This window comes from Meles meles, chromosome 17 (genome assembly GCF_922984935.1).
Source record: "Meles meles chromosome 17, mMelMel3.1 paternal haplotype, whole genome shotgun sequence".
NCBI lineage: Eukaryota > Metazoa > Chordata > Mammalia > Carnivora > Mustelidae > Meles > Meles meles.
The window spans coordinates 65722826-65736904 of record NC_060082.1 but is presented as its reverse complement, the minus strand read 5'-3'; the positions used below and the strand labels follow the sequence as shown (position 1 = coordinate 65736904).

The window sequence follows — 14079 nt, the reverse complement described above, 5'->3', positions numbered from 1 at the left end:
AGCCCGTCTCGGCCAAGGAGGGGCCAGGAGCGAAAAGCTGGCCAATGAGACGCTGGGAAGGTCGGGCTTCCGGCCAATCGCGACGCCTGGCACCCGGATATGATTGCGGGTTCTGAAGGCCCGCGGTGAGGGAGTGTGAGGAGCTCGACACGTGGGCTAGGGGCTGGGAGCCGGGGGCGCGGGTGACCGTGGCTCGGGTTCCGTGTCCCGCGCGTGGGGCCTGCGTGTAAGCGTCACCGCTCTGGGGTCGAGCGGGGGCTCAGTCCGTGCGGCTCTCCGTGCGGGCCGAATTCCGCCGCCGGGCGCCGGCGCGGGTGCGAGCGCAGCCCATGGTCCCTCAGGGGGCGAGCCGGAGGGTGGCGGAGACGCGGCGCGGACGGTGACGGCATGAACCTGCTACCCAAGAGCTCCCGGGAGTTCGGCTCCGCGGAGTACTGGGAGAAGTTCTTCCAGCAGCGGGGCAAGCGGGCTTTCGAGTGGTACGGAAGCTACCTGGAGCTGTGCGGGGTGCTGCACAAGTACATGAAGCCCCGCGAGAAGGTGAGCGCGGCCGCGGGCCCGCCGTGCGCTCGGAGCGTGGGTGCCGAGGACCGTCCGGCTGCCGGTGGCGGGAGGCGACGGGCCGCGTTTCGCGGCGGCCGCCTGGGCCCGCGTCTTCGGACTCTGGGCGTCCCGCGGCTCAGGGGCGGCTCTGAAAGGTCCCGTGCGAGGTTTCCGGGTGGGCGACCTGCTGCCCCAGCCCCTCCCTGAGTTGGTCGTCGCCCGGGAAGAGCGACCGCAGGAGTGACCGTGTCTGTCGCCTCCCGGGGCCGCGGGCGCGTTTCCGTCACGGCGCACCCGTGTGGAGCCGGCGGTCCCCGCGGCTTTCCTGACGCCGAGTCCAAGCCCCTTCCAAGCCCCTTCAGGCCTGCGCTGCGCGGGCGACCGCGAGCCGGAGGGCACGTTCCGGAGTGCCCGGGGCCCAGCTGAGCGCCGGGGCTTGGGCAGACGAGGTGTGCGGGGAGGGGGGGGGGGGCGAAGACGGGCGGGAAGGTGACTGGTGGGGGGCGGGCCGAGTGCGGGGCTTGTGCGGGTGCCGCGAGCGCTCCTTCCGCGGCTGGGATCTCGTCACGACTCCGCGAGGCTCCTGCGTGGGTTGTCGTGGACGCGGCGGCCGCGAGCGCCGGTGTCTCGCCGCAGATCGTGTGCAGGGAGCGCTCCCGCGGAGCTGAGACTCGGCCCCATCAGGGCAAGACTTGGGCTCTTCCCACCAGGCTTTTCCAGGGAGGGGACACTGGGGCCGCAATTCGAGGGCTCCGTGCGCGGCTGCTGCGCAGAGAGGGGGGCAGCAGCTTGTGTTTCAGGTTTGGCTTTAGGACGTGGTGGAGTAAAGGCCCGTGGGTGGCTCAGTCGACTCCGTGCGGGATTCTTGAGTTCAGCCCAGGTCTTGGTCTCTGGGTTGTGAGTTCAAGCCCGGCCTTGGGCTCCGTGCTGGGACTGGAGCCACCTAAACCGAAGGAGAAAAGAAAACCGTGAGCTGGACCCGAAGGCATGAGGGGAATATGGTTCTGCCACAACTAGGTTTTAATAGCCAAAGAAGGGGTTTGAACTGTACCGTATTTGGATTCTGTGTCTTCCTATCACTTCTTGAGTAATTGATGGTTGCTTCGGGGAGGACAACCAGGATTAGCTTGTTTTTGTAGTACAGAAAGCCCATTTTTCCATACCTTGCATCGTGTGGCTAAATGTGGTTTTCACCGATGAGTTTCTCTAAGCCCATTTCAAGATGGATCCTGGAATCACCTCGGTAATGGTGCCGTCTCCTGACAATAGCATCTGCACCGTCTGGAAACTTTCCAGCCACGCGGAGATCTGATTCCTGGAAGTGTCTGCAGGTCATTCCTTTGCCTCGACCACCTTCATCTTGTTGGTTTTTCCCCTTAGGTGCTGGTGATTGGGTGCGGGAACTCGGAGCTCAGTGAGCAGCTGTATGATGTGGGCTACTTGGATATAGTGAACATTGACATCAGTGAGGTGGTCATCAAGCAAATGAAGGAGCGCAACGCCAGCCGACGGCCCCAGATGAGCTTCTTGAAGATGGACATGACACAGATGGAGTTTCCTGATGCTTCGTTCCAGGTGGTGTTGGACAAGGGCACCCTGGACGCTGTCCTGACAGACGAGGAGGAGAAGACCCTGCACCAAGTGGACAGGATGCTGGCTGAGGTTGGCCGTGTCCTGCAGGTGGGCGGTCGCTACCTCTGCATCTCCCTGGCTCAGGCTCACATCCTGAAGAAAGCAGTGGGTCACTTCTCTCGGGAGGGGTGGATGGTGAGGGTGCACCAGGTGGCCGGCAGCCAGGACCGGGTGTTGGAAGCAGAGCCTCGGTTCTCCCTGCCTGTCTTTGCCTTCATCATGACCAAGTCCAGGCCAGTCCCTGGCTCTGCCCTTCGGATCTTTGAGCTGTGTGCTCAGGAGCAGGGCAAGCCTGTGCGGCTGGAGAGTGCCGAGCGGCTGGCTGAGGCGGTGCGTGAGCGGCAGCAGTATGCCTGGCTGTGCAGCCAGCTGTACCGCAAGGCTGGGCTGGGGAGTGTATCTCTGGACTTGTGCGATGGGGACACGGGGGAGCCACGCTACACCCTCCACGTGGTGGACAGCCCCACTGTGAAACCATCGCGGGACAATCATTTTGCCATTTTCATCAGTGAGTTGGGATTGCTCCCTCTCTTCCCTGGAGGGGCTGGCTTATAGGGGCTGGGGCTTTGGTGGATGGGTACGCCGTGGCCGGTTTTATCTTACAGGGGTGGCGCTTCAAGACGTTAGACTCTCCCGGGCAGGAGGGAGGGGGAGTCGCAGCTGTCCAGCTGCCCGCTTAAGATTGGAGGCTTATTTCTTCTCATCTTCCATTGCAGAGGCTTGGTGGAGTGTGAGAATGGGTTTGGTAGGGAGGAGAGAGAGAGGCAACAGGGATAAATTTAGGTTAAGTCTTACAGTGTAGCGAGTTACTTTGTACCGCGGAGTCCCGGAAGCAGCAGAGTCAGCTCTGTAGCCTGTGAGCTGCATGACTTGGGGAGAGCTGCTGTACTTCTCTGCCGAGCTGAGGGAGGTAGTACAGAGTAGTAGCGAAACAAGCCACTGCTGGGTTCCACTTCTAGCTCAGTCCCTTCCTGGTGGTGTGACCTTGCACATTCCTTTTCGTTCTGTGCCTGAGTTTCCTCATCTATAAGGTGAGGTTGTTAACTGTCGTGTAGGTGTGAGAAGTGTAAAATCTCTTCGAGTGGTGCTCGCACATGTAAGTGCTTAGAAAACAGAAGTGACATCAGTGAAGGGTGTAAATGATACCACATTTACCTCAGTAGTGGTGAAAAGAAATAGGATGACAAAGTGCTTTCATAAGTAGGAAATTCTAGACAAAGGCAAGTTGTTGAAATCATCACCCTGGTAATTTGCTGACAAGTCAGCTGTTTTCCCGAGTGTTCCGTAACCCTCCCTGTCCAGCTATGGGAACAAAGATTGTAGTTGACACAAGCATGGGGTCTGGGGCTTGACTGCCTGGGTTTGAGACCCAGCTTCCCCATTTACGAATTGTGTGAATTTGGGCAAATAATTCCACTTCCGTGTCTCAACGTCCTCGTTTATGAAATGGGAGTAATGATACCACCTGCATCTTAGCCTGTTGTGAAGATTCAGTTAGTTTTGGTTTGTACCCTTCTTGGAATAATGCTTAGCATGTAATAAGTGTTAGTATTATTGTTGTTTTTCTTGGACTAGGTACCCGCCTCTCTCCCTTACATGGTCACGTGGGTCCTACCATGTGTCTGATGGCTGCTTTGCTCTGGGCATTGTGCACTAGGGAACTGACAGCCCTCAGTGGGTCATAGTTGGAAGGGATGCCAGGCCCTCACCGGGGCTGACTCTGTGCCATGTAGGTTATATTGGTTGGGTCCTGAACACTCTTCCCTGGACTCCGTGTCACCAGGTGCTCTTTCCAGTCCCCCAGGGTCGTGAGACCGAGTGGCTCTTTGGCATGGAAGAGGGTCGGAAGCAGCTGGCGGCCAGTGCAGGCTTCAGGAGGCTGATCACAGTGGCCCTCCACCGAGGCCAGCGGTACGAAGGCATGGACAGCATCCAGGCCGAGCTGTCAGCCAGAGTCATGGAGTTGGCTCCTGCGGGGATGCCCGCCCAGCAGCAGGTAATAGAGCTCGGCAGCAGCTTTCACGGATCTCTAGAGAAGTCATATTAGCAGCCGGGTGACTTGGAAGGAGGTAGGACAAGGGTCTGTGCCCTGGTCTGTTCCTGGAGGGCATGCCAACAGCTCAGAACTAAGTGGGCAGTACTTCGGTTCTCTTGACTCCAGGCAGTGAGAGGAGAGAGGGGTTGCTCTTTGGAGACTCCCAGTAGCGTGTATGTTTGTGGGGCCTCTGAGACACTACATAGAAATGAAATGCTCTCCACCTTCCAGGCTCTAGCTCTTTATACTGTGGGTTGTTCAGACTCTGTTTCTCCTTACCCTCTTTTGTGTCTTTTGCTTCTTAGAACCATCATTATCTGATTATAGAATGAAAAAGAGGCAAAACAGCTCAGATGAGTTTTCAGGATATTAGCACTGCTGGCCTGGCATTTTCTTGGGAAGGAAACAAGGTTTTTGCCGACATTGTCTGTCTTACTCCATCCTGCTCGCACAGGGTCTTTGATAGCTGAGTGCCTTACAGGTGCTTTAGCCATGGCAGGTAGGAAAGCCAAGGTCCCTAGGGGCTTGTTGCTGTGGTAGCAGATGTGGAAAGATAAACCTAGACTCCCTGGTTCTAGCCTGTGGTTCTGCCCACTACACTGTCTTGTGTTTGCAGATGAATGTGTGTTTGGGCTTGGCCCTCAAAGACATGGAGATCCTGTGGGGAGTGCCGGTGTCTCTGCAAAGTCAGGGGTCCCTGGTGATTATTAAATACTCTTGGAGGTCTTTAAAAGAAATGGAAGTAAAGATTGGGAAGGGAAATGGAAAAGTCTAGACGGAAAATGTATTTTTCTCCTAAATTTGTCTTCTGTTAAGAAAAATGGGGAAAAAGATGAGAAAAATTGCGGGGAGAGAGTTCTCCAAACTTAGAATGTTTGGTTTCTCTCTGGATTTGTTCTCAGATTTCCTTCTCTCATAGTTATAGTTCCCTGCGGAAGGTTCCCTCTAGTTTTATGGAAAGTCTCTTGAGCATTCCTAAGGAGAAATTCATGTTTTTCTGAGGGAGAAACCTTGCATTTTACTAAGGGTTTGGGAGGTCTTTATGGGTTCAATTGGTTTTCCAAAGAGTGAATTAAACATTTTGTGATCTCTTGAAAGGCCCCAGGAGAGTTGCTTTTTTTTTTTTTTTTTTAATACAGCTCTCTTAATTTTTTTTTTTTTAAGATTTTATTTATTTATTTGACAAAGAGAAAGATCACAAGTGGGTGGAGAGGAGGCAGGCAGAGAGAGAGAAAGAGAGAGAGGAGGAAGCAAGCTCCCTACTGAGCAGAGAGCCCGATGCGGGGCTCGATCCCAGGACCCTGAGATCATGACCTAAGCTGAAGGCAGAGGCTTAACCCCACTGAGCCACCCAGGCATCCCTCAGGAAAGTTTCTTATTAGAATGGCAAATCTTGGAAGTTCTTGGTGTCCTGAACCTTGGTATGGGGATTCCTCATACACACACAAAGGGAAAAGATGATCGTTTCTCATGTTTCTTAATTGAGCTGGTGTTTGACCACATCTCTGTTATATCTTCAGGTGCCCTTTCTGTCTGTGGGTGGGGACATCGGGGTCCGGACCGTTCAGCACCAAGGCTGCAGTCCCCTGAGTGGCAGCTACGTGGTTGAGGATGTGCAGGGGGATGACAAGCACTACTTCCGGCGGCTCATCTTCCTCAGCAACAGGAATGTGGTGCAGTCTGAAGCCAGGTTGCTGAAGGATGTGTCTCACAGAGGTGAGGTGTCATCCACACACCAGGGGGACCCAAGTGGACATGGCCTGGACTCTCCATTCAGGGTGGTCAGACCGGCCTGGGTACCGGTGATCAGAGGCAGATGGCTCTGACTTTTCCCGTTACCATCTGGGCTCTGCTGTAAAGGGCAGTAAACAGAATGGAGGTGTATGTTGTTCTTGAGTGAAGCCCAGGTCTCAGATGATAAGGGGCTGGGGTGGTGCTTTACCACACAGATGTGGTTATCACTTTAATGCCTTCAGTTTGGAGCCGTCTGTTTTGTACGGGGGTCCATATGCGTCTGTATTATATTAATTCAGTAAACTTCTGTGAGGTGAGCCGGGAAAGTTCCGGGTGCAGGTGACCCCCACCTCCTCTGTACTGCCGGCCTCTGGGATAGGTTTCAGAAGGGCTTGGAGTTGGCGGGTACCTCACAGGTCGCCTAGTCTGGTGCTGTTTAGTAGAACTCTCTGCATTGGAGGGAATGTTTAATGTCCGCTTAGTTGCCCAATCCGGTAACCATTGGCCATGTGTGCTCCTGAGCACATGGAATGTGGCTGCCTCAAGTAAGGCGCTGAAACGTTAACATTTTCAAATTGTAATTTATGTTCAGTGGCCACAAGTGGCTAGTGGCTATGGTATTGGACAGTGTAGATCTAGGCCATGTCCTCTAGGATCCTTTCCATTTCCTTAAAGTAGGCTCCAAGCCCGGGGGCGTGTGTTCTTGAGTCGGATCTGTCTCGCGACAGCGCGGTGCTGCTGGTACGGCTTGCTTTCCCTGGACTAGAGCGCTCAGCGTACGACCTCATCATCGCTGTCTCTCATTTAGCCCAGAAGAAACGGAAGAAGGACAGGAAGAAGCAGCGGGCTGCTGACACTCCAGAGGACCTCCCTGCAGCCCCAGGGCAGTCCGTCGACAAGACTTACCTGTGCTGTGAGCACCACAAAGCGATGATTGCCGGCCTTGCCCTGCTCAGAAACCCGGAGCTGCTCCTAGGTGAGGGGGACGCCGCTGCCTTCCACAGGCGGGGGTGTGGACGATCACAGCTGTCTTGTGGTGTGAGCACAGCGATGACAGACCAACAAATCCACTTATGTCCCTGGTTTTCTCCTCAGTCTTCTTCCAAGTTAATAAACGGCCAGTAACTTTTCCCTCAGATTCAGATCATAATCTCAAAATGACTGCATGTGTGGTGTCTAACTTTTTTCTTTTATTCATTTATTTAAAATATTAAAGTTGGGGGGAGGGTGACTGGGTGATGGACGTTGGGGAGGGTATGTGCTATGGTGAGTGCTCTGAATTGTGTTAAGACTGATGATTCACAGACCTACACCCCTGAAACAAGTAATACTTTGTATGTTAATAATAAAATCAATATATTAATGTTAGTATGTTAATATAAATAATATAATTATTAATAATATTGGTAATGTAATTATCAGTAATATTGACAATATAATTATTAATAATGTTGATAAAATGTATGCAGTGACCTACAGAAAGTACACAGATTTTAAGCTGTTCAGTTTATTGAGTGTTTGCGTTTGTCTACCCATGTAACCAGATGGAACATTTAAAAATCATGACTCCAGCAATTCCTGTGCACTTGGGAAGAATTTCTGGCTTCAGTACTGCATTATTTGACCACCAGATGCAATTCTTTCTCGAATTTCTACTTACACTAAGAAATCTGTTATTATTGGTAGAACAATCATAGGCTTATTACTAATAAGTAATTAATTTGGATCTGACCACAGTAGCAAAAATGTTTACTTTTCTGTCTAGGCTTTTAACTGTTCACCTAAAGGCCTGAGGATATCTTATGAAACACCCTATGCTCTTGGTTTGTCTTGGTGTTGCTGTATGCTGTATGTATGTATGTAGAGTCTCAGTTCTTAGGTTTAATCCTCAGATATCAATCCTAATTTAATGTCTCTGTCCGGTGATTCTTGTTTCTTGTCTTCTGTCTGCCTATGGTTGCTAAGGTTTCTCTGTACTTAGGACTAGGATTTGGGCCTTTGTTTTTCCATGATTTCTGGAACTTGGGTGGAATGCCTTACTTGGCTGATGTGTCTGAGAGGGCAACTGTGGCCTTTGAGTTGAAAGCCGGGCAGAGGGCATTGCATCTACACTGCCTTGTAGAGTGAGATGTTGGCCATTGTTCCTCCCAGTTCCTAGGGGAAGGAAGTCTGATCATGCTTATGGTGGGGACTCTTGGTATGATATCAGCTGAGAGCTTTGGGATCTTTAAGGCTCTGTAATAATAACACACTGGTTCAGCTTCTGGATGTAGTAGGGGAAGTATTGTGAGGCCAGGGTTGAGTTTTCAGATGTCAGATTGGCCCCTAAATTTCTGGGATGAGACAGAGAGGCTGGGCCTCTAAATCTTGTATCCCCTGGGCAGAGCCAATAATCCAGCTCCCTCCTTAGCCCTCCCCAAGGCTAGTACAAAACTTTCAGTGAGCAGATTGTCAAATGATTCTTTCTTCCTTTATTGCAGAGACCCCACTGGCATTGTTGGTAGTCGGCCTGGGTGGGGGCAGCCTCCCTCTGTTCGTCCACGATCATTTCCCGACGTCCCGCATTGACGCTGTGGAGATCGACCCCTGCATGTTGGAAGTGGCCACCCAGTGGTTTGGCTTCTCCCAGAGCGATCGGATGAAGGTCCATATTGCAGATGGCCTGGACTATATTACCAGCCTGGCGGGAAGAGAAGGTATGACAGCTTTTGGAGAATTTGGAGGGGTGTTGGGAGAAGAGTCATCAAAGTCAGCAGACTTGCACGGGCCTCTAGGAGTCATCTGTGACAGTTAACATCGTCCCAGTCTTTCACCCGTTGATTTGTTCATTCATTGGTTGGTGTACTGATTGAGTAAATCTGGAGGCCAGCCCTGTCCTCCGCGCTGAGCTGGGCGGTTGGGATACAGCAACAAGGAAAATCGACCATTTCTGCCCTTGGGGTGCTAACGGATCAGTGCGCTTTTCTCCTGGTTCTCTTCTGACTCTGTGTCGTTGCCACTTCCTCATCCTCCCAAGGAACCCCTAAGGTGTGTAGCTGGGTGAGGAAAAGGGGAGGAAAAGTTGGGATGCGTGTGGGGAGTTGTTTCTTCAGTCTTTCAGCTGGGGGTGAAGCGGAGAGAGAGCCAAACCGCATTCGTGTCGATCGGTGCTCGTACCCCTGGGGGCGTCGGGCCGTGTCTGCGGACGTGTCATTGGCCCTCGTGAGCACGGGGTGAGGGTGCTTCTGGGGGTGAGGGTGCTTCTGGCAGCGAGTGAGCAGAGACCAGAGATCCTGCTTAACATCCTGCCGTGCGCGGGACAGCCACCCCTGACAGAGAATTACCTGTCCCCAGCGTCAGTGGTGCTGAGGTCGAGAAACGCTGAAGCAGAGGCTGCTCGGCGGGATGGTGGTGGCCGTGCTGTGCTGGTTTCAGGCTCCATTTGGCTTAGTGTTTCCTATCTCAGACTTAGGACAAAGGCATCTGAATGTCCTGCAGTAGCTCCTGTGCTCCTTTGGACACGTTCCGTGGAGGCTCCTGGGGGCTGGTCCTTCCCGGAGCATGGGCCCCTCGGGGAGAGGTCAGCCAGGTTGGTTCTGTCTTAAGTGAACCTGGGAGCTTAGGCCACAGACCCTTCCTGGTCTGTCCGTTCCATACCTCATCCTCTGGTTCTCACTGGATCAGAGCATCTCCCGGTTAGGGTGTGGCAGAGCAGGGTGCCCGGGGTGAGTGTTTTGGTGCTGGGATGGACAGATGCTGCAGGGATTTTAGTTGCAAACTGAACTTTCTAGGAAGCATACCTAAGTCTATCAGAGCTTTGCAGGTTACCTCTCTGAGGCTGGGGCCCGTGTGGGGACCCGGGCCCAACACAGCGAGCACGTGGGGAGTCTTCGAAACTGCTCAGGGCTCACGGCCGGCACTCAGTCTGTGATGTGTCGCCATCGCTACTGCCTGTCAGTCCGTTTTGAAGAGCCTGGCAATCGTCTCTCACAAGCACCTTCCAGGGTATTAGAGGGCTCAGTGCTACAGATGTGAGCAGTGGTTGTCCTTGGACTTTGATGAGCCACCGTGTTCTGCTCTCTACGAAACCAAAACGAGATCTGTGCCGTGCCCGGTAATGGGCATGCAGTCGTCCTCAGTCAGTATTTATTAATTATTGACTGACCATTGTCGTAGTGTCAAAGTTCGCCGCAGGTCAGTAGCATTGCAGGTTACCCCTTGAAAAAGCTGTTTCCGTTAGAGCAAGGGGCGCATCTGACGCATCATCCGTTCTTTCTCACCCAGGTAGCTAGATCTTTTTTCTTGAGCCCGCAGTTATTCAGGTACTAGAAAAAAATACACTAACTTTAATTTGATAACATTTTCCCCTGCAACCACTTGCTGGGTCAGTCCTTAAAGGCTTAGGCAGCTGCTTTGCGTAAATCCATAGTTCTTAACTGTGCCTGCATTTTGAATTACCTGGGAGTTAAAGATATTTGAGACTTCCTGTCTCCCCTCCTATCTGTTCCTTCCCACATGAGGGTTTTTGACTTGGGTGGTCAGGAATGGAGCCCGGGTTCTCCCAACTATTTCAAATATCCTGAGGTGACCCTAAGGTTCTGCTGGGACTGAAAATTACTGGTTTAGATTGACTCTTACCCAAGTAGCAATGATGCTAGTGTGGACTCCATGAATATGTGTGCTTATGGAAGGGGCTTTTATTTTTTTTATTTTTTAAAGATTTTGTTTATTTATTTGACAGAGAGATCACAGGTAGGCAGAGAGAAGGGGAAGCAGGCTTTCCGTCAAGCAGAGATCCCCGAGCCCGATTAGGAGATTGATCCCAGGACCCTGAGATCACGACCTGAGCCAAAGGCAGAGGCCTAACTCACTGAGCCACCCAGGTGCCTCTGGAAGGTGCTTTTAAATGTGGAGGAAAAGATCAGGTCAAAGCCCTGGCTGTCATGTGGGGTGCTCATAGCGGAACCCTGAGTGACAGCGACTCCCCTGGACAGTGACGTCAGTGCCTTTACAGACAAGCCATGGCATCCATGTCATCCTTCTGACGTAGCCACCTGCGGCCACCACAGGTCACACAGGGCACGTGTGGTGCAGGAATGTAGATGGTGTTAGACAAAGACGTGTTTGCTTCTCTTTTCCCAGCTCGACCCCACTACAATGTCGTCATGTTTGATGTCGACAGCAAGGACCCAACACTGGGAATGAGTTGTCCACCACCAGCTTTTGTGGACCAGCCTTTCCTGCAAAAGGTCAAAAGCATCTTGACTCCTGAAGGTAGGAAACACAAAAGTTGGGGTGGGAGGTGGGATGGGGCCTTTAAAAATTGTTTTGTTTTTAACGAAAAGTGTGCATAGGTGTGTAGCTCGATGAATTTCCCCGAAGTGAACACATCCGTTTACTCTGAAAACAGAACACTTGCGGCCCACCCCTTACCTCCTCCTGTACCTCCTCCTCTCAAGGAGAACCCCATCCTGAGTTCAGTCAGTACTGCTTGGTTTTGCCCATTTTTGTTCTTTGTGTAAATGGAATCTTAGGGAACATACTGTTTATTTTCTTTCACCAAACATGATCTTTGTGAGATTTATCCATAGTGTTGTGTTTACATTGTTATTTTTATTGTTGTGTAGTGTCATTGTGTCTATACCGCATTTGTTTCCCCAATCTGCTGTGCTATTGGATTATTTCCTACTTGAGGCTTTTATAAGCAGTATTGACATCGACATTCCAGTAGGTGCCTTTTGGTGAAATGCATTTGCAGGTCTGTCAGGCATGTAGGTGGGGTTGTAATTGCTGGATCAGAGTTTACTGGTAAGCTGGGGTTTCCTAGGTTTTGCCAAACAGTTTTACCGTGTGCAGCAATTCACACCTCCCCCAGCGTGGTCATGCCAGCTACCATCTGATTTCTTTCCATGGGGGCTGGCCTAGACATTGTTCTGTTTTGTTGTCATAGCAGCCCATTTCCAAATAAGGAAACTGAAGTAAGGAAGCTTCGCCAAGCTTGGAAGCTAGAGCTCTTAGACCTTATGTTGACAGCCTTCCAGATGTTTTGATTTGGTGTCAGGTACTTGGGTCAACATAGATTTTGGGAACCTTCATTGTTATAGGTCAAGGTAACCTTGGCCCTCTTCCTGGCTGGTAAATACCCCAAAGTATATGTCAAGAGTGTAACACCCCTTTGGAGTTGGTACATTTTTTTTCTTGGAGTATTAATTACTTCTTTCTCAAAGCATTTCTTTGGGAAACTGAGGCAAGGAGAATGGCAAAGTAATTTGTTACCAGCACAGAAGAGCAAGAAATTAGCTTGACCTTTTCTCATAGTTCATATATTCCTGCCTTCATACGCAGTGTGCTCTCTGGAGACTCACCACAGCTGTGTTTTCTTAGGCCACCAGCAGGAATTGGTCTGTTCTCAGAGCTAAACCTTGTCTCCATCATGTCCCCGATCTGCCAGACATGACTCTTTCCTTCCTACCCTGTAGGTGTCTTTATCCTCAACCTTGTGTGCCGGGACTTGGGGCTGAAGGACTCAGTTCTGACCGGGCTCAAAGCGGTCTTCCCTCTCCTGTATGTGCGGCGAATTGAGGGTGAAGTAAATGAGATCCTGTTCTGCCAGCTGCACCCAGAGCAGAAACTTGCCACGCCAGAGGTCTTGGAATTGGCCCAGGCCTTGGAGCAGACCCTGAGGAAGCCTGGGAGGGGCTGGGATGACACGTATGTACTGTCAGATATGCTCAAGACCCTGAAGATTGTGTGACTGCTGGGCCGGGAAGTCTGCTCTGTTTCCTGCCACACTGACCTTGGGCTCCTAGCCTTCTAGAGATTGAAGAATTATGACGCACAGTATTTTTTAAGCCTCATATTTTTCTTGGTTTTATACCTCCACCTTAGTGAGGTTGCCTGAAGATCTGGGGAAATAAAAAATGTCCTTCCTATCCTGTTCTCTTTAGTACCATTCGGGTTGATTCCCTCTGCTTCTCCTGTGTCCTTGAGTAGGATTCCCTGCTGGAGCCCCCAACAGATGCTGATGCCTTAATGACTATACACCAAGCTCCTTAGGATGGAAGACAATCAAATTGGATTGCTGGTTTGCTTTTGCTTTATCTTCCTATTGGTTCTGTAGGAATGATCTCAAGTGAGATAACAGCTTTCTATGCCAAAAGACTATAAAAAGAGTAGGATTTCCATAGATGTGAGACAGATTTGAGAAAACATCTAATCCGCTCTGTCTTCCTCCAGATGGAACTGCTGCGGACATGATTCCAAGTTGTAAGAACATGCTAACCCATTCTAACAACGTTTCTCAGCTACCCAGACCTTGTAGCCTAAGGTTTTTGTTCTGTTCTCAGTGGAAGGGATGGACGTAAGTGGTCCCGTAACTGCATGTCAGAGACAGCTGACTGAAGTCTCCAGAATGGGTCTACTCTCCATTGACTGATGTGTGGGACCCAGCACAAAGACTGTGATGGATATAAAGATGGTTAAGAGTGGCCAGAAAACATGGATTAGTAGTAAAAATGAACATGTTCCGGTAACTTTGATTCACATACACTATCTCATTTAATGAAATAAAGGAACGTTAAGCCAAAACTACATCTAATCTCAAATCTCATTTGAGCCAGCAGCATCAGTCCTATCTACCTATTTATCGAAACTCCAAAACTTCAGAGCAGTTCAGAGATTGGCTTGGATTTCATCTCTCCTAATTATGCCAAAGCTGACTTAATGAGCAGTGCCATAGAAAGTAAGCATTATCACCATACACCATCCCAGCTTACTTTACAGGCCCTTTCAAATGGACTCTGACCTCTTGAGGTGAAGCATATTTCAAAGGTAGGGTGTCATCCTTACAAAATCTTGTCAGCCCATTGAGGAGAAAGGATGTGAGGACAGAGTAGGGTTTTTGGATTTTATCCATTACAAAGACTTGGTGTTCCTTAAAGGGAAGATCTTTCCCTGGAGTCATGTAACAGGAAGGCTGTGTCTTGTCATGTCCCTGTACCTCAAAGGGCCTCAGTTTGGGAATCCTCCCATTGTCTTCTAACCTGTAAGCTTGTGCAGTGTTAGGACAGGTGATAGAGGACCCGGGTCTGAGTCAGAGTATCTACTCTGACTGCCCTTCTGTCCTCTCACTGTCTCCGGCTGCTGGCTTTGGAATA

The 14079-nt window shown here is 51.0% G+C and overlaps 1 protein-coding gene across 3 annotated transcripts; it reads left to right on the top strand.

Annotated features, from left to right (window-relative positions):
* Positions 1-214: 214 nt before the first annotated feature.
* On the top strand, positions 215-12855 carry METTL13 (methyltransferase 13, eEF1A lysine and N-terminal methyltransferase). Of its 3 annotated transcripts, none has more exons than XM_045982874.1 (8): positions 215-540; positions 2119-2683; positions 3972-4171; positions 5731-5926; positions 6753-6920; positions 8425-8640; positions 11066-11197; positions 12403-12855. In XM_045982874.1, exons 1-8 carry the CDS (start codon positions 388-390, stop codon positions 12675-12677), a joined length of 1905 nt encoding a protein of 634 aa, XP_045838830.1. In that variant the 5' UTR covers positions 215-387; the 3' UTR covers positions 12678-12855. The 3 variants fall into 3 exon arrangements, with proteins under 3 accessions (XP_045838830.1, XP_045838831.1, XP_045838829.1); XM_045982875.1 differs by having other exon boundaries at positions 1924-2223; positions 3980-4171; XM_045982873.1 differs by having other exon boundaries at positions 1924-2683.
* Positions 12856-14079: the final 1224 nt, after the last annotated feature.